The following is a 24903-nucleotide window of genomic DNA, read 5'->3' as shown; positions in this document are numbered from 1 at the left end:
TTTGAATAATATTCAAAGGTTCATTGCTTAGTCTCGTGTTGGGTCTGATATTTGAACTTGTATCACCATATATCTCAAACCAGTTTTTATAATCAACATTGTCGATTCCTTTCAGCATTTTGAAAACTTGAACCATGTCAGCTTTTTCTCGTCTGTATTCTAAAGTTTGAAGTCCAATTTCGGTCAGCTTTTCTTCATAAGTTTGTCCATTCAAGCCAGATATCATTTTTACCATTCTTTTTTGGACATCTTCAACCACTTTTTTATCACATTCCAGCCAAGGAGACCAAACTGGGGATGCATACTCTAAGATTGGCCTGACATGTTGACAATACAGATTTACAAAAGTTTTCTTGTCTCTGTAATGAAAATTTCTCGATACCAAGGACAGAACAGTATGAGCTTTTTTGGCAATAATATTGCAATGAATAGAGGGTTTCAATGATGAATGTATATTGAATCCAATGTCTTTTTCAGTATCACTAGTCTGAAGAGTTTCACCATTCATGGAGTAGTCATAATTAGGATTGTTTCTGCCAACATGAATAATTTTACATTTTGAAGTGTTGAAAGACATACCCCATTTTAAACACCATTCATCAAGATTGTCAATACTTTGCTGTAGGACCAGCTGGTCATTAGGGCCACAGATGGCGTGGGCTCCTTTGGAATCATCAGCGAATTTCTTGGCTATGTCAATAATGACTACAGCTTCGTCTATATCATTATTATAGACAGTAAAACAGACAGGACCAAGTAGGCTTCCCTGTGCCACACCAGACTTTGAGTCTTCCCAGTCAGAAACTTCACCATTTAGAACCACTCTTTGTTTTCTACAGGACAGCCAGTCTATAATCCACTGCAGAGCTTTTCCTTTTATTCCATGTGCCTTTAGTTTCATAATAAGCCTTTTTCTTGGTACTTTATCAAAGGCTTGGGTAAAGTCTAAGTACAATAAATCCATTGGTTTACCTTCGTCAATCTTTTTGGTCACAGTTTCTAAGAATTCCAGGAGATTTGTTGTGCAGGACCTGCCAGGACGAAATCCATGTTGACTGGAATTAAGCAGATTGTTAGTTTCAAGGTGGTTTACAATACTATCTTTGACAAAGGATTCAAAGAGTTTGCCAGGTATACTTGTTAGTGAAACTTGTCTATATTTGGAGGGATCACTTTTTTTCCCTTTGTTCTTAAATATTGCAGTGATATTTGCAGATTTCCAGTCTTTAGGTACAGAGCTGGTTTGAAAAGATTTTTCAAAAATAATCTTTAAAATTTTAGAGGTGATATTTACAGTTTTTTTCAGAAAAATAACTGAAATTCCATCTGGGCCTGGTGCAGATCCATCCTTCAGTTTTTCAATTTTTTTCTTGATTTTACCTTCATCAAAATAGATTTTCCATTTCCATGGTCATATAACAAGCTTCACATTAAAGAAGAACCATATTATTGGAAGCTTTGATTCACACAAACAGACATCCTGTTACTTCTTGATAACTTGTTGTTGCTGCGTTACTACTATTAAAATTCTGAAGTTTTTCCAAATTAAAATAAAAACTTTCCTAGGAAGTGACAGCTTTGAATTATTGTGGAGCTGATGGTTGTCCGTAGTTTCTGGTTTTGTACCTCATCATGGACCCTTAAATATATAATCCTTACACTAAAGTAACAGGATGTTTGTGTGTCTGTACCGAAGGATCTCGCTAACCGCTGAACCGATCGGGTTCTCCTTAACAGGATAGATTCTCATGGGTCCCAGGAAGGTTTATGACGATTTTTTTAATATTCGGGAGACTTCAACGTAACATAAAGAGGTATCGTAAAATAAAAAATTATTGTAGAGACTTTAACAAATACATTTAAAGTGCCACTAGAGGCCTCTAGGGGCGTAGCCGCTAGTCTATACTATAGTATTAAGATGTCTGTTTGTCTGTCCGCTTAGATCTCGTAAACGGCTGTACCAATCGTTCCACGATTTTTAAGGAAGTTTTCTTTTAGTCTAGGTAAAGTTTTAGGCTATTTTGCAAAGAGAAGGATTTGGGAGGGGGGGGGGGGAGAAGGGGCCCTCCGTTTAAGAGATATTATAAGCCACGAGCAAAAAAAATCCAATAAACTTTCAAACACAATTGATAGAAATAAGACCATTCTTTTTATCTAGAAAGAAACCTGCCTATAAACTACAAAACTTAATTTCAGTATGGTTGGGCCGGATATCCAGGAATGCCGGATATCCAGCCATTTTCAATCCGGCCGGATATTGTAACTATCCGAATATTAAAACTATTCGGATACCGGATACCGGCTGGATACCGGATAGCCGGTTGGATATCCGGTAAATTGCCGGATATCGGGCCATTTTCAATATCCGGCCCAACCCTAATTTTAAGATTTGTGATAGAGTATCTTCACTGCTAACAACCTAACAGGGCGGGTGGGGAAATTGGGGGTGTTTATTACACTGGTCCCCCAAAAGTTTTATTATAAAGTTTTCTACTTCGTTTGCTTAACAACTTTGAAGACTTTTAATGACTTTTTGATTGGTCAGTTCAAATGGTCAGTTTAAACACTATTGTAATATAGAAGGTAGGGTTGGGCCGGATACTTTTTGCCCGGATACCGGATATCCGGTATCCGGATAGTTTCAATATCCGGTATCCGGCCGGGTATCTGGCCAACGCTCGATATCCGGCAAATTACCGGATATCTGGCCAACGCTCGATATCTGGCAAAATTCCTGGATATCCGGCAGTAAAAGTCAGCTGGATATCCGTTATCCGGATAGTTTTAATATCCGGTAACCGGCCGGATATCGAAAATGGTCGGATATCCGGCCAAACCGGATATCCGGCCCAACCCTAATAGAAGGGGCAACTTAGTGTATCATATTAGGGATGTGTATCAATATTTAGGACATTGTCTTATCCCTTTAGATTCCTAAATAACAACTTACCTTTGGGTGAAAAAAGTAGATTCCATTTCTAGTAGGTACTCTAGTAATCTTGTATTCAATTGAGTTATGTGTGTTACAAACTCCATTGAACCAACTAAATAAAAAATATTTATTGTATTTATACAAGGTAGACGAAGATTATTTTATTAATTTTAGGGCATTAATAGCAATACTTTTTTACAATTACGAGTCCGTCCGTCCGTGCTCTGATTGTTAACTGAGCATTTTATAACTGTCTTATCGACTAAAAAGTTTTTAGGTTTGTTATTTCCTAAAACAGTAAGTCCCCTTAATGAAGCGTAACAATACTATAATATTTTTACGGTGTCCTATTACTTCAATCTTTGAAATGGTTATACATCCTATTATATTGTTTTTTGTCTGTCCCGAAGGATCTTGCTAACCGCTAAACCGATATTGTTCTCCTTTACAGTGAAGCTTCTTATAGGTCATTGGAAGGTTTAAAACTATTTTTGGGAAGGGTGTCTTCACCCCCTCCCCCCAAAAAAATATTTTTTTTACTTTTGAAACTCAAATTTAAAATGGGATGAGGTAAACTTTTCCCTCTCCTAACTTAAGTGCCCTTAGAGGCTTCTAGAGTCGTATCCGCGAGTAGTACTATAAGTCATTATGTTAAAAGCGGAGCATCTCTATATTATAAAGTCTAAAATCGTTAGGTAAGCTTTTAAGAGATATTAATATGAAATTTTGCTCGGACAGATTTCTAAATAATATTCTATTTCATAAATATTCCAAGTGCAGTCACTCTTTGTGTGTTGATGTTTGTTTGTCCATCGGATTTGTTGCCTTTATGGATGTTGTTCTTTAAAAGGAATTAAAGTAAACCTTTAAAAAGGCAGTTACAAACTAGGGTTGGGCCGGATATCCGGCCATTTTCAATATCCGGCCGGATACCGGAAATAAAAAATAACCAGTTACCGGATCTCCGGCTGATTTCTTGTGCCGGATATCCGGTTAAAAGGCCGGATATCTGGTTATTTGCCGGATATCGAACGTTGGCCATATATCCGGCCCAACTCTACTTTCAAGGATGTTATTTTATGAAAGGTGATTAAAAGATCATCTTCAAAGTAAACATTAAAAAAAAGCAGTTAAAAACAAATTTCTTACCTAATGGAATGTTATCAGTATTCAAACACAAAATTGTCAAAGCCTAAAAAAGTTACATTTGTGTATTGTTCTTAAATTAAAGTAACAGGGTCTGTGTGTGTGTGTGTCTGTCTGTACCGAAGGATCTCGCTAACCGCTGAACCGATATGGCCTACTTCTCGTAGGTAATTGGAAGAATTATAACTACAACCCATCCAAGAGAAATCGACTCTAGAAAAAAAGAGGCCTCTAGGGGCGTAGCCGCTAGTATACAATAAAAAAAAGGGGTAGGTCTCTGGTAGAACCCGCAAAGGTTATGTGTTATAAGTGAAAAAAAAAGTAGTAGAACGATAAAAATTTATGTTAACTTTAAAAAAAAATTGTCTATAGTTCTTTTCAATAAGGAATACACATATTATGTGAATATTATCGTTCTTCTACTATTTTTAAGCCTTAAAACACACACCTTTACGGATTCTACCAGAAACCTACCCCTCTCTCTTTAGATAAACAAATTTTTAAAGATTAAACACCTGATAAAAATTTTTCTCCATATAAAATTAAAAACTACTTTTTAAAAGTTTGTCTAATGTTGTACTTTAATTGATAAAAATTGTAATACATAACAAGGATGAAAAAATCCATAAAAGCGAAGCACTGAAAAGGTAGGACAAACGGACATTAACACTTGTATAGTGTCAGAACTTAATAATCAGAATATAAAAGCATAAGAGTTGAAGCAAAATTGTAAGTAAATTTGTTGAAAAACTGCTTGATACAGGCTAATGTTTATGGACATACTTACATTTTTAGGACTTGATTGTAGAGTTACTTCGCTTATGATATTGTTCTTTGTTGTCCCAGGAATCAATATACAAAAAATCAGATCAAACGGATAATTAAATATAAAAATTTGTTGTTAAAAAAAAATCAACATGTTTAAAATGGACGTACGGACATTCTGGTAATGATTATAGAGTTGCTACGCTTTCTAAATCGTACCTAACTACTACAGGAATCACCCTGCAAAGTTTGAAATCGATAAGACAATTCTAACATGCCTAAATTAACTAATAAAAGCTATCTGTCTAGTACGGACCCTAATTATAGAAAAGCTTCGATCCAAGCTTCGCTTTTAAAAATACATTAAAAATATATTAAAATGTTATATATAAGCTAAATATGGTCTTCTCCAGATGAAGATTTTGTTAGTTACCTACCTTGATTAATCTTGAGATTTGATCCAAAGATTTTTGATTTGTTATTCCCTGTTCAGCTTCGTCTTTGCCTATAATAATTTACATAGGTATGCAATCAATCAATCAATCAAAAAATAATCAATTAATAAATAACAAATAAAACTAATTCCAACTTTAAAATAAGCTGTTTTTTTCAACCAATTGCACTTTGATCCCCAAAGTACCTAATGCAAGCTTTTTTTGTAACATATTCTATAGGTACCTAAGTACTTAAGTTCAAACTATTTTTTTTATTTTCCCACTTAACCCTGACATTTTCTTACCTATAAACAAAAACTTGTTCAAGGCTGGCAGGAGCTCTTCAGGTAAACTGGACAAATCAGGACCTTGATTTATTTCAGGGATGAAAAGATAAACAAAATATTATGTTTATGGTTCACTAGCACACTGCGATTAGGGAAAAGGGAATGTGATTCTGACAAACAATTCTAAAAGAAAATTTTCCAAAAAAACCCTTCCCCTTTTCCTCCCCCCCCCCCCCAACTTACCCACCCCTCTTCAGTTACATAAAAAACAAAATATACTTCCACCTTACTTTATAAGGTTTTGTGATTTCTTTGTAGAATTGATTGTTAGAATAGCTATCCCTGATTCTACTATATGATTTGTGAGAATCTAAATAGACTTTAAATAAATACTTAAAACAATTGACAAAGTTGTATGTATGAAATTCATTCTTCACTACCCAAGGGGGGGGGGCGTAATGACATAAGCTCTTAAACCGTGAGCAAAATGGTCTAAATATTGAGCTAGACCCTTCAAACTTGGTATATAAGCCTAGTCCTATAGGTATTACATCTAAATGGCAAAAAAATCCAAAATTTTTTATTTTTAGGTTAGGTTAGGTAAGAAAAACCCTGCGGAAATGGGGTTTTTAGACTTTTTTGGTCAATTTTGATGTGGAAACTTGCCTTAAATTGTTTTTTTCTTAGGGTTTTAACTTAAATACAGTGTATCTATTCATATGGACATTATTTAAGATGATTCAGCAAGTCGGGGACCGACCCCAGGGGGCTAGGTGGGTGGCCCGCAGGGGTTAAGTTCATTTTTCCCAATATATTTGTTGTGATACATCAAATTATAGGTTTTTTAGGTCAAGGAACTCAAATTCAGAGCTAAAATAAGCATTAGACTAATCTGAAGCTAGCCCCAGCGGGCTAGGTTGGTGGCCCGCAGGGGTTAAGTGCATTTTTTCTAATATATATCTTGTTATATATCAAACTATAGGTTTTTTAGGTCAAGAAACTCAAATTCTGAGCGAAAATTAGCATTAGACTGACTTGAAGCTAACCCCCCCGGGCTAGGTTAGTTTTCTGCAGGGCTTAAGAGCATTTACCTAACCTAATCTAGAAACTTACTTATATTTTCACAGGTTTTTTTCTTGAATAAACTGTGTCTATTAATGAGGACTTTATTTAAGATGATCCAGCAAGTCGGGGACCGACCCCAGCGGGCTAGGTGGGTGGGCCGCAGGGGTTAAGTGCATTTTTTCCAATATATATGTTGCGATACATCAAATTATAAGTTTTTTATGTCAGTTAATTCAAATTCAGAGCTAGAATTAGCATAAGACTAATCTGAAACTAGCCCCAGCGGGCTAGGTTGGTGGCCCACAGGGGTTAAATGCATTATTTCCAATATAGATCTTGTTATATATCAAAATAAAGGTTTTTAAGGTCAAGAAACTCAAATTCAGAGCTAAAACTGGCATATGACTTACCTAAAGCTAACCCCTGCGGGCTAGGTAGATTTTCAACAGGGCATTTTACCTAACCTAACCTAGAAACTTACTTATTCTTTTTTGTTTTTTTCCTTGAATAAACTGTGTCTATTAATGAGGACATTATTTTAGATAATCCAGCAAGTTGGGGACCGACCCCAGCGGGCTAGGTGGGTGGCCCACAGGGGTGTAGTGCATTTTTTCGAAAGTGTGTGTTCTCATACATCAAATTATAGGTTTTTTATGTCAAGAAACTCAAATTCAGAGCTATTTTAAGCATTAGACTGACCTAAGGCTAACCCCCGCGTATTAGGTGGGTGGCCTGCAGGGGTAAATTTTCCAAATTATGTGTTGTTATACATCAAACTATAGGTTTTTTAAGTCAATTAGGATCTAAAAAAACACAATAGCAACCTGATGCTAGTTTTTTCGTGGTATGTGGTTTACATCAAATTAAAAAATTGTATCCTATTAGCATATTAAATTCTTCCACCGCTAACATTGTACTATCAAAATTTAAATTCTTTCAAATATATGCCATATAAATGTAGTTTAACCAATCAACCAGGAAAAAATATGCAGTTCACTAAATTAAGTTGAAATGCATTTTGTGAAACTACCCCTTTGAATTTCTGGATCTAAAAAACCTATAATTTTATGTATGACAACTAAAAATGCACTTAACCCCTGCGGGCCACACACCTAGCCTGCTGGGGTCTTAAATCTTAAATAATGTTCTAATAAATAGACACAGTTTATTCCAGAAAAAAACCATAAAAAACAAGCAAGGTTCTAGGTTAGGTTAGGTTAGGTAAAATGCACTTAAGACTTAAAGGCAACCCACCTAGCCCGCTGGGGCTAGCTTCAGATTAGTCTGATGCTTTTATTAGCTGTAAATTTGAGCTTCTTGACCTTAAAAACCTATAGTTGGATGTATGACAACACATACTTTTTAAAAAATGCATTTAACCCCTGAGGGATACCCACCTAGCCCGCTGAGGTCGGTCTTCGACTTGCTGGATCATCTGAAATAAGGTCCTCATGAATGGACAGTTTATTTGAAAAAAAAATATTAAACGTAAGTTTCTAGGTTAGGTTAGGTAAAATGCACTTAATCCCTGTAGCTTCAGATTAGTCTAATGCTTATTTCAGCTCTGAATTTGAGTTCTTTGACCTAAAAAACCTATAATTGGATTTATCACAACATATATATTGGGGAAAATGCACTTAACTCCTGCGGGCCACCCACCTAGCCCGCTGGGGTCGGTCCCCGACTTGCTGGATCATCTTAAATAAAGTCTTCATTAATAGACACAGTTTATTCATAAGGTCCTCATGAATGGACAGTTTATTCTAGAAAAAAAACCTAAAAAAAATAATAAATGTAAGTTTCTAGGTTAGCTTAGGTAAAATGCACTTAAGCCCTGTGGGCAACCCAGCTAGCCCACTGGGGTTAGCTTCAGATTATTCTAATGCTTATTTTAGCTCTGAATTTGAGTTCTTTGACCTAAAAAACATATCATTTGATGTATCACATCATATATATTGGGGAAAATGCACTTAACCCCTGCGGGCCACCCACCTAGCCCGCTGGGGTCGGTCCCCGACTTGCTGGATCATCTTAAATAAAGTCTTCCTTAATAGACACAGTTTATTCAATTAAGAAACCTGTAAAAATATAAGTAAGTTTCTAGGTTAGGTTAGGTAAATGCTCTTAAGCCCTGCAGAAAACCAACCTAGCCCGGGGGGGTTAGCTTCAGGTCAGTCTAATGCTAATTTTCGCTCAGAATTTGAGTTTCTTGACCTAAAAAACCTATAGTTTGATATATAACAAGACATATATTAGAAAAAATGCACTTAACCCCTGCGGGCCACCAACCTAGCCCGCTGGGGCTAGCTTCAGATTAGACTAATGCTTATTTTAGCTCTGAATTTGAGTTCCTTGACCTAAAAAACCTATAATTTGATGTATCACAACAAATATATTGGGAAAAATGAACTTAACCCCTGCGGGCCACCCACCTAGCCCCCTGGGGTCGGTCCCCGACTTGCTGAATCATCTTAAATAATGTCCATATGAATAGATACAGTGTATTTAAGTTAAAACCCTAAGAAAAAACAATTTAAGGCAAGTTTCCACATCAAAATAGACCAAAAAAAGCCTAAAAACCCCATTTCCGCAGGGTTTTTCTTACCTAACCTAACCTAAAAATAAAAAAATTTGGATTTTTTTGCCATTTAGATGTAATACCTATAGGACTAGGCTTATATACCAAGTTTGAAGGGTCTAGCTCAATATTTAGACCATTTTGCTCACGGTTTAAGAGCTTATGTCATTACGCCCCCCCCCCCTTTAATCCATCTTAATGAATGTAATAAAAGAAAATGTAAATTAAACGAATAAAAAAGTTTGATTCTGAAGAATGAAAGTTCTTCACTGTTTGAAATTAGTCTACATAGGTACCTACCAAAATAAAAATTCAACAAATACACATAATAAAGTAACAGGATCTCTGTGTGTTTGTCTGTCTGTGTGTACCGAAGGATCTCGCAAACCGCTGAACCGATATGATTCTCCTTTACAATGTAGCTTCTATATGTTGTGGGAAGGTTATTAACTATTTTTGGGAAGGGCGGCCCTTCCCCCCCCCCCCCCACTCTCAACCTCAAAGGCCTTATAGGGGCAAAACCGCTAGTAAACAAATAAACAAACGTGTCAAGACATTGAAATCAAAAATAAGTAATATTGTTAACAGGTATTTTTCATCTTTGCCTTGATCTAGACTGCCAGACAGGCGTGAGGTGACCAGCAGCTCCCAGCTGGGGACCAGCCGACTCTCCCATGCATCCACAAACTTGTTAACAAACAGCCAGAAGAATTTGTCCTTGCTCCCCGAGATATAATTGCTCCATAACTAAACAAAAACTTTTTTATATAGTCCCTTTCGTGGCAACGCCTCTTAAGGGGCGTTTGGTCTATTTTCACAGTAGCTTTTAAAAGGTTATTTTTGGTTAGGTTAGGTTAAGTTAGGTTAGGCAATTGGCTCCACATGGTTAGAACCCCATGCAGGGGCTAGAAATAGGAGAGAAGCTACTGTAAAAAATACGACGAAACTTAAGAGGCGTTGCCACAAAAGTTGCTATACCCAAACTTTATATTGTTACTTTCAACTATGTAAAATTATCAAGGGGCCTTAACAAGATAATTGGACAAATATCATATGTATTCGAAAATTCCTACTAATTCTAATATAATAGTTACTACAGTCTAGTACAGGGAAGGCAGAAAACAGCCTAAAACTAACACAATACTTTGAATTGGAATTATATAGCCTAAAACCATGTCAGGAGCTATATGCAGCTTTCCTTAAATAGAGAACTGAGGGAATTTAAAAAAAAAATTAAGTACCTACCTCTGATGGTACAAACTCTATAGGTAGGTATTTCAAATTAATTTTTGCAAAAAATTGAGCGGCATTTTTTTATTGGGGGGTTTGGGGGTGTCCCACCCCCCAAGAAAATAGCCTAAAACCACCACAGGACCAGTAGGTATATTCCTCGAAGAGTAGAATCCAATTGGTTCAGTGGTTACCGAGATCTTAAGGGACGGACAGACATCAAGCTAATTTGTATTATAGACTAGCGGTTGCGCCTCTAGCATCTAGAGCTCTATATAAGAAGCAGTTAGAAAGGGCAGAATTATAGCCTAAAACTATACCAAGACTCAAATCTCAAAATAAACTAGCCTTAAATCATCCCGGAACCAATGTGAAGTTTCCCTTAAATGGGGAACCTAATCGGTTCATCTTTATCAAAATCTAAGGCTACATACAATAAAAACCTCACTACTTTTTTATAATACTGTATGAACAAACCCTTTTTGGAAAGTCGTACTTATGTTTCTAAAAGCGAAGCTTTTCTATAATAAGGGTCGGTCCGTACGTCCGTCCGTCACAAACGGATAGCTATTCGTTAATTTAGGCATGTTAGAGTTGTCTTATCTATTTTAAACTTTGCATGGTGATTCCTTTGGTAGTTAGGTACAATTTAGAAAGCGTAGCAACTCTATAATCATAAGAAGAATGTCCGTACGTCCATTTTAAACATGTTGATTTTTTTTTTACTTTTTTAACAACAAATTTTTAAGTGATCTAATCATCCGATTGATCTGATTTTTGGTATGTTGATTCCTGGAACAACAAAGTATAATGTTATAAACAAAGCAACTCTATAATCAAATCCTAAAAATGTAAGTATGTCCATAAACATTATCCTGTATCAAGCAGTTTTTCAACAAATTTACTTACAATTTTGCTCCGATTCGAATACATTTATATTCTGATTATTCAGTTCTGACACTATATAAGTATTAATGTCAGTTTGTCCTACTATTTCAGTGCTTCGCTTTTATGGATGTTGTCATCCTTTTTAAAATCTATTTTACTTCTGTCAACTTATCATCCATTGTTTCATTTGTGGCTTTGCTTGTGGTTCGACTCTCTGATTGTTGTACATCAGCCTGATCTCCATGTCCAGTGACATGTCCTGCTCCAGGTTGGCCTGTACCACTGCTGGCACCTTCAGGTTGGTCAGTGTCAACCTAGGAAGAGTAATTCCTTGTTCAGTTTCTTTTTAAACTAGGGCTAGGGAAGTGGTGTTTTTTCTCAAAGTACCTACCTATCGAGCACTGAAAACTCTACCATCTCCCTTAAAGGCTTTTAGGGGCACTTAAGATTAGGGGTAGGGGGGGAGGTGACCCCTCATCGAAATCATCAGTTATTTCTTCTGTAAACAAAGGCCACGCAAGTCGACCCCTGCTAATTTTTAATATAATTTATTTTGCGGGGTTGCAATGTTTTATGTTATTTATACGTTTATATATGTTTAGGTTTATCAAGATGATGTCTGCCTATCTATTTGTAGTTTAATTTTATGTTAATAAATGTTGTGTTATCTATTTCTTTATCTAATTACTAGCGGCTTCGCCCCTAGCCTCTAGGGGCTTTGCCCCAAGAGGTGATAAAAAAATTAAGGCGAAATTCGTTAAAGGACCAAGGAAATCTTAAGAAAAAAAAAAAAAAAAAAATGGGGGGGGGGGATTTTTTTGTTTTTGGGGGGTTGGGGGTGTCCCACCCCCCAAGAAAATAGCTTAAAACCACCACAGGACCAATAGGTATATACCCTGAAGAGTAGAATCTGATCGGTTCAGTGGTTACCGAGATCCTAAGGGACAGACAGACAGACAGACGGACAGACGGACAGACAGACATCGTTCTACTTTGTATTATAGATGGTTTGCATTTGTGATTTTCATTACATTATCATTCCAGAGTGAAATTATCCATTCGGGGTTTTAAAATATATGTTTTATTCCAGATTATGCTTATGATAGCTTAAAGATGAATGAGTAAAGTGTATGGTGTTAGCAGCAGTGTTGCGGATCCGCATTGATTGTATGCGGATTCGGATCCTCCAAATTTGGTCAGTGCGGATCCGGATCCTTGACAATTTTTCAAAAAATATTTATTCTTTAATCTCGAAGAGAGAAGAGTGTGGGAGTGAATAAGCTGATCTTAACAAGGTTACCAGATATTTCAAAATTTGTAAGTGACTATTTTATATAAATTTAGGTAGATTTTTCCATAAATTTATACCCCAGGATCCTTAGACTCAAAAAAATGCGGATCCTTGCGGATCCGGATCCGCAACACTGGTTAGCAGTATAAAAAAGGACCTGTTCCATAAGGTACTTGGGGGGGTTATTTCAGAGGGAGGGTATTTTTTCTAGGGGCGATTTCTCTTGTAGGTTTATGGTAGCTTCCCTCAAGATAGTTATAAACCAGGAGAATCTATGTTATGAAGGAGAACCATATCAGTCTAGCGGATAACAATATCCTTCGGAACGCACAGACATTCACTTAGACATCCTGTTCCATTTATAAAAGAATAAATCACAATATTATTACCGACCTGAGAATCTGGATTTTCATCAGACATTTTTTTCCTTCTCAGTTGCAAGGGTTAAATCCCCTTCTTATTTCAATACATATTTTTTCTGAAATTATAGATTTCATAATATTTACATAGAACAAGGAAAATTCTGTCCATAAGCAAAGCAGCATCAATATGATGATGTATTAATAAAGTATAATAAAGAAATAATTTAGTGGATCATAATTATAAAATATGAGCTTTTGAAATTCAAGTCAAACGATCTCAGACTTTGTTTGAGGTATCTAGTGTGAAAAGCAAGTGACACACGGACAGACCCTAATTACACACTAACTGCGCTACGGAAAAAAACGATACATGATTTCTTTTCAAAGAATGAATACACAATATAATATATGAATGAATAAAATGTAAGGTTGGGCCGGATATCCGGCGGCTGATTTTTAATGCCGGATATCCGACCGGAATGTCGGTAATTGGCCGGATATCTACATTGGTATTAGAAATCAGCCGGGTAACCGGTATTCGGCAAAAAGTATCCGGCTCCACCCTAAAAGTGAAAATAAATGAAAAACAATAAAAATTTTCAATGACTAAAACAATATTACAACAAAACAAAATCTCTATGCAATAAAATAAGACTTAAGAAAACAAACAATGTAATATTAAACAAATATGAGTCACAGCACACAATTTTATGATTTTAATGTTTAAATTTGAAATAAACAAGAAAAAAAAGATAAGAAGAAACCGCAAATGGCGAAATAAGGTACCTAGGTACGTCCTCCGGGATCTAAAAGGATAAGACAATGGCCGATAAATTGATTTACATCCCCAATGATGATACAAAAATTACACCTTCTGTAGATTACAATCAGTGGTTGAAACGTTTGGACACATAACTTAATGAACCAACCAATCAAAATTCAATAAAAGTAACCAATCCAACGAATAAGAAAACGTTGGGGGGCAAGTGTAAAAACAGCTGAATGTCCCCTCCCTCCCTGGTACGTCCTACAAATGTTAATATATTAATTAATTTAAAGTTCCACATGGTAACAATTAACAGGTGCGAAAATTCTACTTCTAATTACATGATTTACAAGGATAATTATTGTGCATTGTGCATAAGGGGGGGGGGGGAGTTCTGACACATTTGCGTAAACAGTGAGTATAGGCTTTATCTTTGGACTGAGAGGATAGGTTATTAGGAATAAAATCATTCTTATATGATGAATTTCCCCCAGATTTAAGATTTTTTGGATAGGCCTCCAGGTGGTCTCTGTACAGGTAAAAATGAAATTTTTTTTTTAAAGAGTGAGATGTCAGCTTATGAGACAAAATATGTTTGTTTTTTCTTCAAATATGTGAATAACAATCAAAAAGAAGCATATTTTGTTTTATAATTTAATCTCTAACTCTTAAAAAATCTTATTTTTATTTTTTACCTGTACAGAGACCACCTGGAGGCCTGGAGCTCCGGAACCTGGAGGCCTATCCAAAAAATCTTAAATCTGGGGGAAATTCATCATATAAGAATGATTTTATCCCTAATAACCTATCCTCTCAGTCCAAAGATAAAGCCTATACTCACTGTTTACGCAAATGTGTCAGAACTCCCCCCCCCCCCCTTAGCGCAGCAACAACAAATACTCCAGTTTTAGATAAATTAAGAGCTGTAAAATGTTACAAAAATTTGATTTATAACAATTTTAAGCAAAATTTATCAATCTATAGTTAACCATTATTTATTTTTGAATGTATAATCTCTAAATCAATGTTTAAATATGGTAAATTAATGCACATAACTACGGCGGACAGACACTAATTATAGAGTAGTTGCAACATCAAAAATGTATTTCAAAGTTGGTAAAGTTGTGCTTCATGTGTTTGTAGAGTAAAGGATTTGTGAAAGTTATTGTAGCGAAGCTACTCTTCTAGTTTGTAGGCATGTCAGTTTATCAATCGTTCATGCAAACAAAACTGAATAGTAGCTGAATTTTCTGAATCATTTGGTTAGCGAAAAAGTTGGCTCTTTTAGGAAAGAACGAGAAAAAGGAAATTAAAAATTATATTAATGATTGTTCAGCAACTTATAATTTGGAACTAATATAATATTTCATTTTATTTTCTTCCAAACTCCGTCCTGTGTGGGCTTATAATCTTTACTTCTTGTATCAGGTCGTGTATAGATTGTCTCACCCTTCCCATCCAGCTTGGCTGCGTACCTTAACATAATTTAATCCTTGTCATTTTGCTATTTTATAATAGTAACTAGCGGATACGTCCCTAGATGCCTCTAGGGGCCCTTGAGAAGGGGTGGGAGCTGAATTTGATACCTTTTCTCAAAAATAGTTATAAACCTTCCCGGGACCTATGAGAAGCTACCCTGTTAAGGAGAACCCGATCGGTTCAGCGGTTAGCGAGATCCTTCGATACAGACAGACAAACAAACAAACAGACATCCTGTTATTTTATTATAAGGATTCATTTATCTATGAGTGTGTGTGTGTGTGTGTGATATGTAACAAAAACAACCACGCATATCCTATAATATAAAGTAGTAAGGTTTTTTTATCTAAAGCTGAAAATTTCAATAACTATTGATATGAGCTATCCATGTGAGGGAAACTTTACATAGGTCCCGGGATGGTTTAAGGCGATTTCATTTTTTGATTTAAGTATTTGGAAGGTTTTAGACTATTTTATTGGCCCTTTCCTACCCCAAACAAAAAAGAGCCCCTTGATGCTAGGGGCGCCTCCGCTAGTATCCTGGAAAGTAGTAAGATTTTTTTTTGTTTGTTTGTCTGTTAAGGTATCTCTAACGATTAAGGGGGGGGGGGAGGTCTGACACTCTTGCGTAAACCTGGATATCTTTGGACTGAGAGTATAGGTTATTAAAGATAAAATCATTCTTATATTATGAATTTTCCCAAGTTCCCAAGAATTTTTTCTTTTCTTTTATAACCTATCCTATCAGTCCAAAGATAAAGCCTATAAGATAAACCAGGTTTCCAGGTTTACGCAAATGTGTCAACCCCCTCCCCGGGCCCCCCCCCCCTTGATCCAGGAAGCTTTGAATGTGTCCTAAAAACTTTTAAAATCAATTCTTTTTTTAAATAGTTGCTAGTATTGTAAAATACTATATTAAAAGCGGTCTAACTGCTAATTTTTTTATGCTTAATCATACAAAAATCAGACGCCTATCTCACACCCAAATAAATCCCATTTCAAACGAAAAACCCCTTTTTTGCACTAAAATTGCGAGTATTTTATACCAAAAGTTACCTTGCAATAGTGAAAAGAAAATCAGACAGGCGATTGACATATTTCAAAGTTTCCGCATCGCACTCCGCGCTGTCAACCAGAGGGGTTATTCTTCGCTCAGCTCGCCTGCACACTGCGCGGCATATGTGGATCTGACTGAAATTTGAATATTGACAACGAAGCATTAAAAACTATTTTGTAAAAAACTTTCGAAATAAATATTAAATTATAAATAAATGTTGATTTTAAAAATAAGTCTGTACATTGATTTCTTGTGGTGTATTTTTACCACCCCCCCCCCCCCCCCAAAAAAAAATAGATATATTAATGGGGCTTACAAGACTTTCAACTAAAAATCCTAATCTGAAAAAAGGGGGTAATTTTGTTTATAATTGTAGGGAACGTTAACATACCTTGAAATAGCGCCACCACCAGGCAAGATGAAATTGGTTAATGTTGGAAGTTCTTCTGTATATTCATCTATCCATTCCTTAACATTGAAAAAAATTATGTCTTTTTGTAAACAAGGATGAAAAGGAGCGAAGCTCTACAAACAGAAAGGACAAACAAACATGTTTAAGATTTGATTATAGAGATGCCTCGCCAATAATATTGTTAAGAAATTATTATTCCAAAAATCAGATGAAAAGGATAACATAAATCATATCCTACAAAAAGTTGTTCTCAAAATGGTTAAAAATCAGCATGTTTTAAAAGGACGTAAGGACTTTCCGGTAACGATTATAGGGTTGACACACTTCCTAAATTATACTGTTATAGGAATTATAATGCAAAGTCTAAAATCGATAGGAAAATTTTGAAGGAAAAGAGCTAACCGTTACGGACGGACGTATGGACCGATTCTAATTATAGAAAAACTTCACTTTTATAAAGGGAAGTATGTTTGAATCTTCCATATTAAATTTTGTCTATATCCTGTTATACAAACAAATCACCTAACTGCCCTTTGTCATCTTTTTTACCTCCAGTTCTTCTGTATGTCTGCCACTAAATCCAACTTTCTGCATGTGTGATTCTCTGGCGCTACTGGCAGGTGTGGCCACACTGGAACCAATGTCTTGCAGGATGCACTGAATCCTTTGCAGCTGACTCACGTAAGGGTGATTTTTCTCTTCTGATAATGCAATTGCCATACCTGTAAAATTAACAACTTTTATTTAAAAAATTTTCCTTTAACAAGGGGGGGGGGGGGGGGAGTTTTGACACATTTGCGTAAACCTGGCACCTTAGCTTTATCTTAGTACTGAGAGGAGATAGATTATTAGAGATAAAATCATTCTCATATGATGAATTTCACGAAGTTTTAAGATTTTTTTGATAGACCTCCAGGCCTCCAGGTGGTCTCTGTACAGGTAAAAAAAAAAAAAATTTAAAGTTACAAATCAACTTATAAAACAAAATATGCATCTTTTTTCTTCAAATATGTGAATATTATTAAGAAAAGATGCATATTTTGTTTTATAAGTTGATCTGTAACTTTAAAAAAAAAATTCTTTTTTCTTTTTTACCTGTACAGAGACCACCTGGAGTCCTGGAGCTCCGGAACCTGGAGGTCTGTCCAAAAAAATTTAAAACTTCGTGAAATTCATCATATAAGAATGATTTTATCTCAAATAACCTATCCTCTCAGTCCAAAGATAAAGCCTAGGTGCCAGGTTTACGCAAATGTTTCAAAACTCCCCCCCCCCCCTTTAATTTAAGTTACTAACAAAGTAGTATTGAAGTTCCGTTTTATTTCGGAAAGAATTTGATTGTAAATTTCACTACTTAGTACCCAAAGTTTTATAACCTCGTTATCTTAATGGTTGGCTCAAACTTTTCAACCAATAATCTATCTACATAATATCAATTTATAGTACACTGTCTTATCCCTTACGATCCCTGGGGAAAAAAGAATTATACAAAAAAATTAAATAACAAAGACATTGCCAAACAAGGATGACAACATCCATAAAAGCAAAGCACTGAAACGGTAGGAAAAACGGACATTAACACTTGTATAGTGTCTAAACTGAATAATCAGAATATAAAAGTATAAGAGTCGATAAAAAAAATTGTAAGTAAATTTGTTGAAATAATGCTTGAGACAGAATAATGTTTATGGACGTACTGACATTTTCAGGACTTAAATATATAGTTGCTTCGCTTATAATATTGTATTTTGTTTTCCCAGGAATCAGTATACGAAAAGTCAGATCAATCGGATGATTAGATTACATCAAAATTTGTTGTTAAAAGTAGAAAAATCAACATGTTTAAAATGGACGTACGGACATTCTGGTAATGATTATAGAGTTGCTACGCTTTCTAACTCGTACCTAACTTTTACAGGAATCACCATGCAAAGTTTGAAATCGATAGGACAATTATAACATGCCTAAATTAACGAAAAAAGCTATCCGTTTATGACGGACGGACGGACCAACCCTAATTATAGAAAAGCTTCGCTTTTAAAAATATGCAATCTCTAACTAAACAATCTTGAATGGATTTTTCTGATCAAGGAAGATTAATTTTACCCAGCTCATACCAATAACGAAATTAATTCGGAAGAAAATAACGAAACCTATACGTGTTTTACAGCTGTCGTTGGGGGGCAACACATCGTAAAATTGACGACCTCTCCATTTGCCCCCCAAATTTTTTTTTAGATTTATTTTGCTTGTTGGTTATACCTTATTCCTGAATTTTACCTATATTACTAGAAAGTTCATCAGTGGCGCCGAGTGCCTCAAAAACTCCGTCACTTTTGGGTCTCCTTTCTCCAGTAAACAACGATGAAGTCCCTTAGAACACAAACAAAATTAGTGCTAAAAAATCAAATGAAATCATCAGATACAACTTCAGTCCTTAGTCCTTAAATATGGATGGGAAATAGAACTGAAAACACATTGAATTGCCAAAGATTCTTAGTACTACTTTGCTTGTATTTATTCGAAACCGATGGATTAGAAGCGGTTCTCATCAATACGAAAAAACTATGTCTAGCATCGTATTATATTCAGTTTTCTACGAATATAAAAATGTACAATCACAAGATTAAAACCAGTTTTTAACCAGTGCCTTCGGCATCTCGGGGCTAAAAAAATGGTTTTAATCTTATAATTGTACGTTTTATATCCGCGGAAAGCTGTTTATAATACGATGAGAGAAATATATATTACTGCATTGAAAAATTTAGAAACCTTACTTCAAGTCGCAAAGGAAAGGCGCTTTTACACACAGTACCCTGTTAAGCACTGATACCCCCTTGTATTTTTTTATTTATTTGTTTTTAATTAATTTAGGTCCTGTTAGTTTGGTTATATAAATAAAGTATCCTGCATGGCTCAGCAGGAATAAATCCCGCAAGGTTAGGGCCTCCTTTTAGTGGTTAGTATTCTTGAAATAGGAAAAAATACCCAACTTTATCTTAATTTATTTGGAAAATAAAAGAGGGATTTTGATGCTAAACATGCAATTTGTTTGAAAGCAATGCAGAGGACCAAAACCAAGATCTTAATAGACATACAAATTAGTAGCATTGAATACGTGGAAAATTAGGGTTGAGCCGGTCTTGCCGGTTATCCGGCGGATATCCGGTCATTTTCAATATCCGACCGGATACCGGATATTAAAACTATCCGATTAAATTATATACGGCTGATTTTGACGCCGGATATCCGGCCGGATATCCGGTAATTTGCCGAATATCGAACGTTGGCCAGATATCCGGTATCCGGCCCAACCCTATGGAAAATACCTTTGTCTCCGGTTTTTGTGTAAATTTTAAGTTTCTTGCCAGCCGGGGCAAATTTGACAGTCTTGCTGGCGTTGGAAGAATACCGGCATATTTCGGTTGCTCTTTATATATCATCTCATCTATATTTTATTATTATAAACCAAAGGAACGACCATTCAAACTCTGTCTTTGGCCGAATTTCTTTAGGAAGGGAATCCAGCGTTATTGGACTGTAAATTACACTGGTACCCGGAAAGTGTTAAAACCTCATAATCTTGTTTATTGGCTCAAAAACTTTGGATACTTTAATCAATTGGCCATAAAAACTAGGGTTTGGCCGGATATCCGGTGTGGCTAGATATCCGGCCATTTTCAATATCCGGCCAAATACCGGATATTGAAACTATCCGGATATCGGGCTGATTTCTAATGGCGGATATCCGAAATTTGCCGGATACCGAACGTTGCCCAGATATCCGGCCGGATATCTGACATTATAAATCAGCCGGATATCCGATATCAGACAAAAAAAAAGTATCCAGCCCATCCCTAATAGAAACAAATGATAGATAAAATATATCAAAGATGCCTAAATAAGGGAGCTCCTCTTTGAATGATTCTTGTTCCGATTGTGCAAAACATTTTGTGTAAATGAAAATAACTTTGTATATAGACTCTAAACTCTTACTGCATTATATTGTTCTGTAAATCATAAATTCTACTAATAGTAAAAATTGTCTACATATATATTCAGGGTGTTAATGAGATGTGATTTAAATCTAAAATATTTCTAAACAAAATGGATTTATTAGTACATGGATCTTACAACAGATTATCATGTGCTCTAATAAGGTAAAACTTGTAGCTGGCTAAAATAACCGATCCACTCCCTTTACCCAATCCACTCACCTCCTGCTATATATCGATCAACCTAAATTTATGACAATTTCCTCCCTGTCATTAATATCAACGTATATTCTATATTCATTACAAACAAGGATATGTGACAACATCCATAAAAGCGAAGCTCTGATACAACAGGTCAAACGAACTTTGACACGTACTTGTAGAGTGTCAGAACATATAATATACAACTATAAGCCGGACTAGAATTATTTGTAAAATTGCTTAAATATATATATATAGCACACACCTACTGATTGATGTCCTAAATTGAGAGGACAGTTCTAACATGTCAGAATAAACGAAAAAGAGCTATCCGTTAATTGCGGACGGAAGAACCGGACTAATTATATATATAGCTCTATAAAAATTTGTGTGATCATCCATGCCATTAATTTCTAGTATATTTGAAACGAGGATTTCTAAGATGATATGGCGAATTGCTAACAGCTTTAGTGCATGTTGTCATTTGCAGGCTTGCTAGTTATTAGATCATAACCTGTAATTCTTGTATTTCAATACTTTACAACATCATAATAAATTACGATATAAAAACAGCTGTTTTCGGGGGGCAAAATGATTCTTTTATGTAATTGACATAAAATTATATTTATGTAATTAATTTAAATTCTTAACATTGTATTTTTTAAGAAGTTACTAATGATATTTACTTTAAGTCATTTTAGTAATAAAAGAAGAAAAAAACTTTCTTAAATTTTTATTTTCCCAAATTCGCACCCTCCCTTTTCTGCTATGTTTACCAATAAAACGGCTTTTAGTTTAATTTAACCTAAAAAGTAATTATTTGTTTGAAATAATTTCTAGTGATTTACTATAAGCCAGTGCATCGATCATATGGTTGGATGGGTATGGTTCGAAAACTTTTTTGTCAATATTCCCCATAATTTTATGATAAAATATTTACGCGTAGCGTTGATAAGGCTAATAGGTTGTAATTTTCAGAGTAGCATTTTTAAAGATAGTGTTGGGATATTTAGGATCATGGAACGAAAACGAAGTTGCGGGTTTCGTTATAATTTCACAGTAGCTTTTTTCCTATTTCCAGCCACTGTGGGGCATATTTTCTAATCCTTCGGGCATTTACCTAACCTAACCTAAAATATTATTTCAAAAGCTACTGTGATAATACAATTAAACCCGCAACTTCGTTTTCTTTTCATGACCCTTTAATTTGGTTATACAGTAAATTCAGTATTTATTTAGGAAAATATTTGTAGAGAAATTAGGTCTCCCAATATGTCAAAATTAGAACTCATGACGCAACGCGGCATTTTTACGCATTAAAACAGAAATGCCACATTTAAAAAAAATATTATATTCATCTTATTCAAACAAAGATATATTTAATTTAATTTTTCAATGAAAAATAAAACACCAAAGAAAAAGAAATTAATTAAAGGGCTTTTTTACCATAATAAATTAATTGACCGGGATCTTAAAATGAGATTTTGATAAAAATCTGGCACATCTGTTTCTAACCGTTTCCCGCTCGAGTGACTGCTATGGCCCAGTGTTTGTTTACACTTCTTTGATATATCAATAATTCAAATTCTAAAGATAAGTTTTGTTAATATCCTATTTTATAAATAAGTAAGTTTTTCTATTACCTTAAGCTTAAGATCTCGGAAAGTGCTGGTCCGATTTATTTTACTATTCAGGGAAGATTAACAAATGTTTTTGATGGTTAAGTTTTTAAACTATTTTCTTTACACGTCAGATTATCAGATACTTGACGGCGAAGCATTTAATTTTTTTATGTTAAAATTGTAAAGTGTCTAGGAATGTTATAAATTTATTCGTTTGTTTATAAATTAAGATTCTCCATCTTTAATATTTACAACTTAATTTTTTGTCAATTTTTTTATGATTAGATTTAATTATTTTTTGTTTCGACGTGCGCAGATAGATGAAATTTGTATTTGCTACTTAATAGTACGTACATAAATATTATTACTGAAACTAACCTTATTAACATAAGAAGGAAGTTAATGAACTAACTCGATCTTTCTAATCAAACTTCACCATTAGATCGTACTGTTAACCAAAATATATGTGTATTTTTTTTCATAATAAATGTAATACTCTGATATATTACATAGCAACTGTGATTAGACTGGCTTCTTTAGCGAGATATTTTTTATCCCATCAATTTAGGTATGATATTTCATGTGACATTAATTTCAGATAATTTGAATGCCCGTTTATCCGCTAAAATGGCGGGGATGCGGATGAATTTACTCGTACGCACGGCGTTCCAAGATTGCCAGGACTCGTACTCAACACATCCAAAGCTAGTTAAAAAGCTTAGAAAGTTCTATGACGAATACGAGGATAAGGTGAGACAAAGAACATGGTAATAAATGACAAAGTTAGGGGAGGTCAGAAAGGTTGTGCTAAAATTCTTAAGGGTGTGAGTTTAAAGCTTAAAAACAGTAGTAGAACGATAATATTTACTTAATATGTGTATGCCTTATTGAAAAGAAACATAGACAAAAAAAATTAGTGAATATTATCGTTCTACTACTGTATTTAAACCTTAAAACTTATACCTTTACAGAATTTTAGCACAACCTACCTCCCCATTTTACAAACACCTTATATGATAATAAACTAAATTACCACTAAATCCTGTTTATCAGAATTTTAGGTTGAAAGGTTTCAAGTCGATAGCACGATTCGATAAAGGTACGCTTAACAAGAAGCCTAGAGGGCAGGGTGCAGCAGTTGGTGTTAAGTTAACATAAATCAATCGTTATTCATGTCTTTTTATTAATTTATATGTAATCATTCTCGGGAGAGATAAGGCTATTAAAGTTATCAAAATCTTCCCTTCATAATGCCGCACACAAAAACCAGTGATTTTCTTTATTTCTACTCGATTCCTCTAATATAGATTAGGGTTGGGGCGAATACTTTTTTTACCGGCTACCGGCTGATTTCTTATGCCGAATATCCGTTATCCGGCCGGATATTGAAAATTCCGGATATCCGGTATCCGGATGGATATTGAAAATGGCCGGATATCCCGCCCAACCCTAGTATAGATAAGATTCTTTGATTAATATTTATATCTGCATTTTTAGTAGCGAGGCTACTCTATATTTCACTTTGTCTGTCCGTCAGTCAGTAACGCTATGGGGGAAACGTGATTTTCTCGGCTCCTATTAGAGATAGACAGCTGAAATTTTTAGTGAAGATTACTATGACATTTGCGCAGTTAATCTATACATTGTGTTGTCCATTTCTTTATTAATTGGGGTGCTGGATCGATTCCTAGATTTTTACGCTTTTGCAATTTTCTCAATTCCTGTTCAAGATGAATGGCTAGAATTTTCAGGGATAAAATAAATTCAAATTTTACATATTTCCATAAAGTTTTATTAAGATGCCTTGATTGGTTGGGGTGCTAGATTGATTCTTAGATTTTTAGGTTTTCTTGATTTTTTCGATCCCTATAAAATAAAAACAGCTGAAAATTTCAGAGATTGAATAAGTTTAAACTTTACATATTTCCATCAAGTTTTATTACGATACCCTTATTAGTTTGGGTGCTAGATCGATTCCTAGTTTTTAAAGATTTTTTGATTTTCTTAACTCCTGTTCAAGATAAACGGGTGGAATTTTTAGTGATTAAAATAGTCATTATTCTACATATTTTGATCAAGTTTTACTATTGGTTGGGGTGCTAAAACGAATATTGATTTTAGCGTTTTTCTTATTAGCTTAATGCTTTAAAAGACCATCATACATTTTAAAAAGGTTTCGTGATTTTTATTATTAACGTTTTTATAACATTCTCTATAGATCATTTTCCCTAAATGTCTATTCATAATTTTTGAGCTTTGCTACTTATGGATGTTGTCATCCTTGTTTACTTTTAAGGATGATTTTATCAAGAAGTTCCTGTTTTATTTGAAAGTTCCTCTCTCCGGTGTTCATGAAAGATCTCAGTATATTGAAAGAATTTTAGGTAAGTCAG

At 34.9% G+C, this 24903-nt stretch overlaps 3 protein-coding genes across 14 annotated transcripts in view; 1 reads left to right on the top strand and 2 right to left on the bottom strand.

Moving 5' to 3' along the window:
- Window positions 1-14195, bottom strand: part of LOC145325928 (neurobeachin-like protein 1) — a 103548-nt gene extending 89353 nt beyond the window's left edge. For 2 of the 3 annotated variants that reach the window (XR_013881680.1, XM_080168948.1), the window contains exons 1-8: window positions 13010-14194; window positions 11484-11639; window positions 9813-9954; window positions 5583-5645; window positions 5281-5348; window positions 4082-4124; window positions 2951-3044; window positions 1566-1639 (exon numbers count right to left, since the gene is read on the bottom strand). Coding sequence is in view for 2 of the 3 variants with exons in the window: in XM_080168948.1 (XP_080025074.1) it covers window positions 1566-1639; window positions 2951-3044; window positions 4082-4124; window positions 5281-5348; window positions 5583-5645; window positions 9813-9954; window positions 11484-11639; window positions 13010-13036 (667 nt within the window). In the remaining variant the exon portion in view is untranslated. Of the gene's footprint in view, window positions 1-1565; window positions 1640-2950; window positions 3045-4081; window positions 4125-5280; window positions 5349-5582; window positions 5646-9812; window positions 9955-11483; window positions 11640-13009 lie in introns of all 3 variants that reach the window. The other variant, XM_080168949.1, reaches the window with a different exon arrangement.
- An 853-nt stretch (window positions 14196-15048) lies between these two features.
- On the bottom strand, window positions 15049-21563 carry LOC145325929 (corrinoid adenosyltransferase MMAB-like). Its single transcript, XM_080168950.1, has 7 exons — window positions 20590-21563; window positions 20022-20122; window positions 18973-19065; window positions 17242-17414; window positions 16672-16748; window positions 16280-16414; window positions 15049-15219 (listed from the first exon to the last, which is right to left on the bottom strand). Exons 1-7 carry the CDS (start codon window positions 20640-20642, stop codon window positions 15111-15113), a joined length of 741 nt encoding a protein of 246 aa, XP_080025076.1. The 5' UTR covers window positions 20643-21563; the 3' UTR covers window positions 15049-15110.
- A 1538-nt stretch (window positions 21564-23101) lies between these two features.
- The window catches only part of Cap-G (Chromosome associated protein G), a 28130-nt gene continuing 26328 nt past the window's right edge, over window positions 23102-24903 (top strand). For all 10 annotated transcript variants that reach the window (XM_080168946.1, XM_080168944.1, XM_080168947.1 and 7 more), the window contains exons 1-2: window positions 23102-23260; window positions 24807-24894. In XM_080168946.1, the coding sequence (XP_080025072.1) occupies window positions 23138-23260; window positions 24807-24894 (211 nt within the window). In that variant the 5' untranslated portion in view covers window positions 23102-23137. The remainder of the gene's footprint in view (window positions 23261-24806; window positions 24895-24903) is intronic.

Source organism: Acartia tonsa, chromosome 8 (genome assembly GCF_053477335.1).
Source record: "Acartia tonsa isolate MP-2025a chromosome 8, ASM5347733v1, whole genome shotgun sequence".
Taxonomy (NCBI): domain Eukaryota; kingdom Metazoa; phylum Arthropoda; class Copepoda; order Calanoida; family Acartiidae; genus Acartia; species Acartia tonsa.
This window is presented reverse-complemented; position numbering and strand designations above follow the sequence as displayed.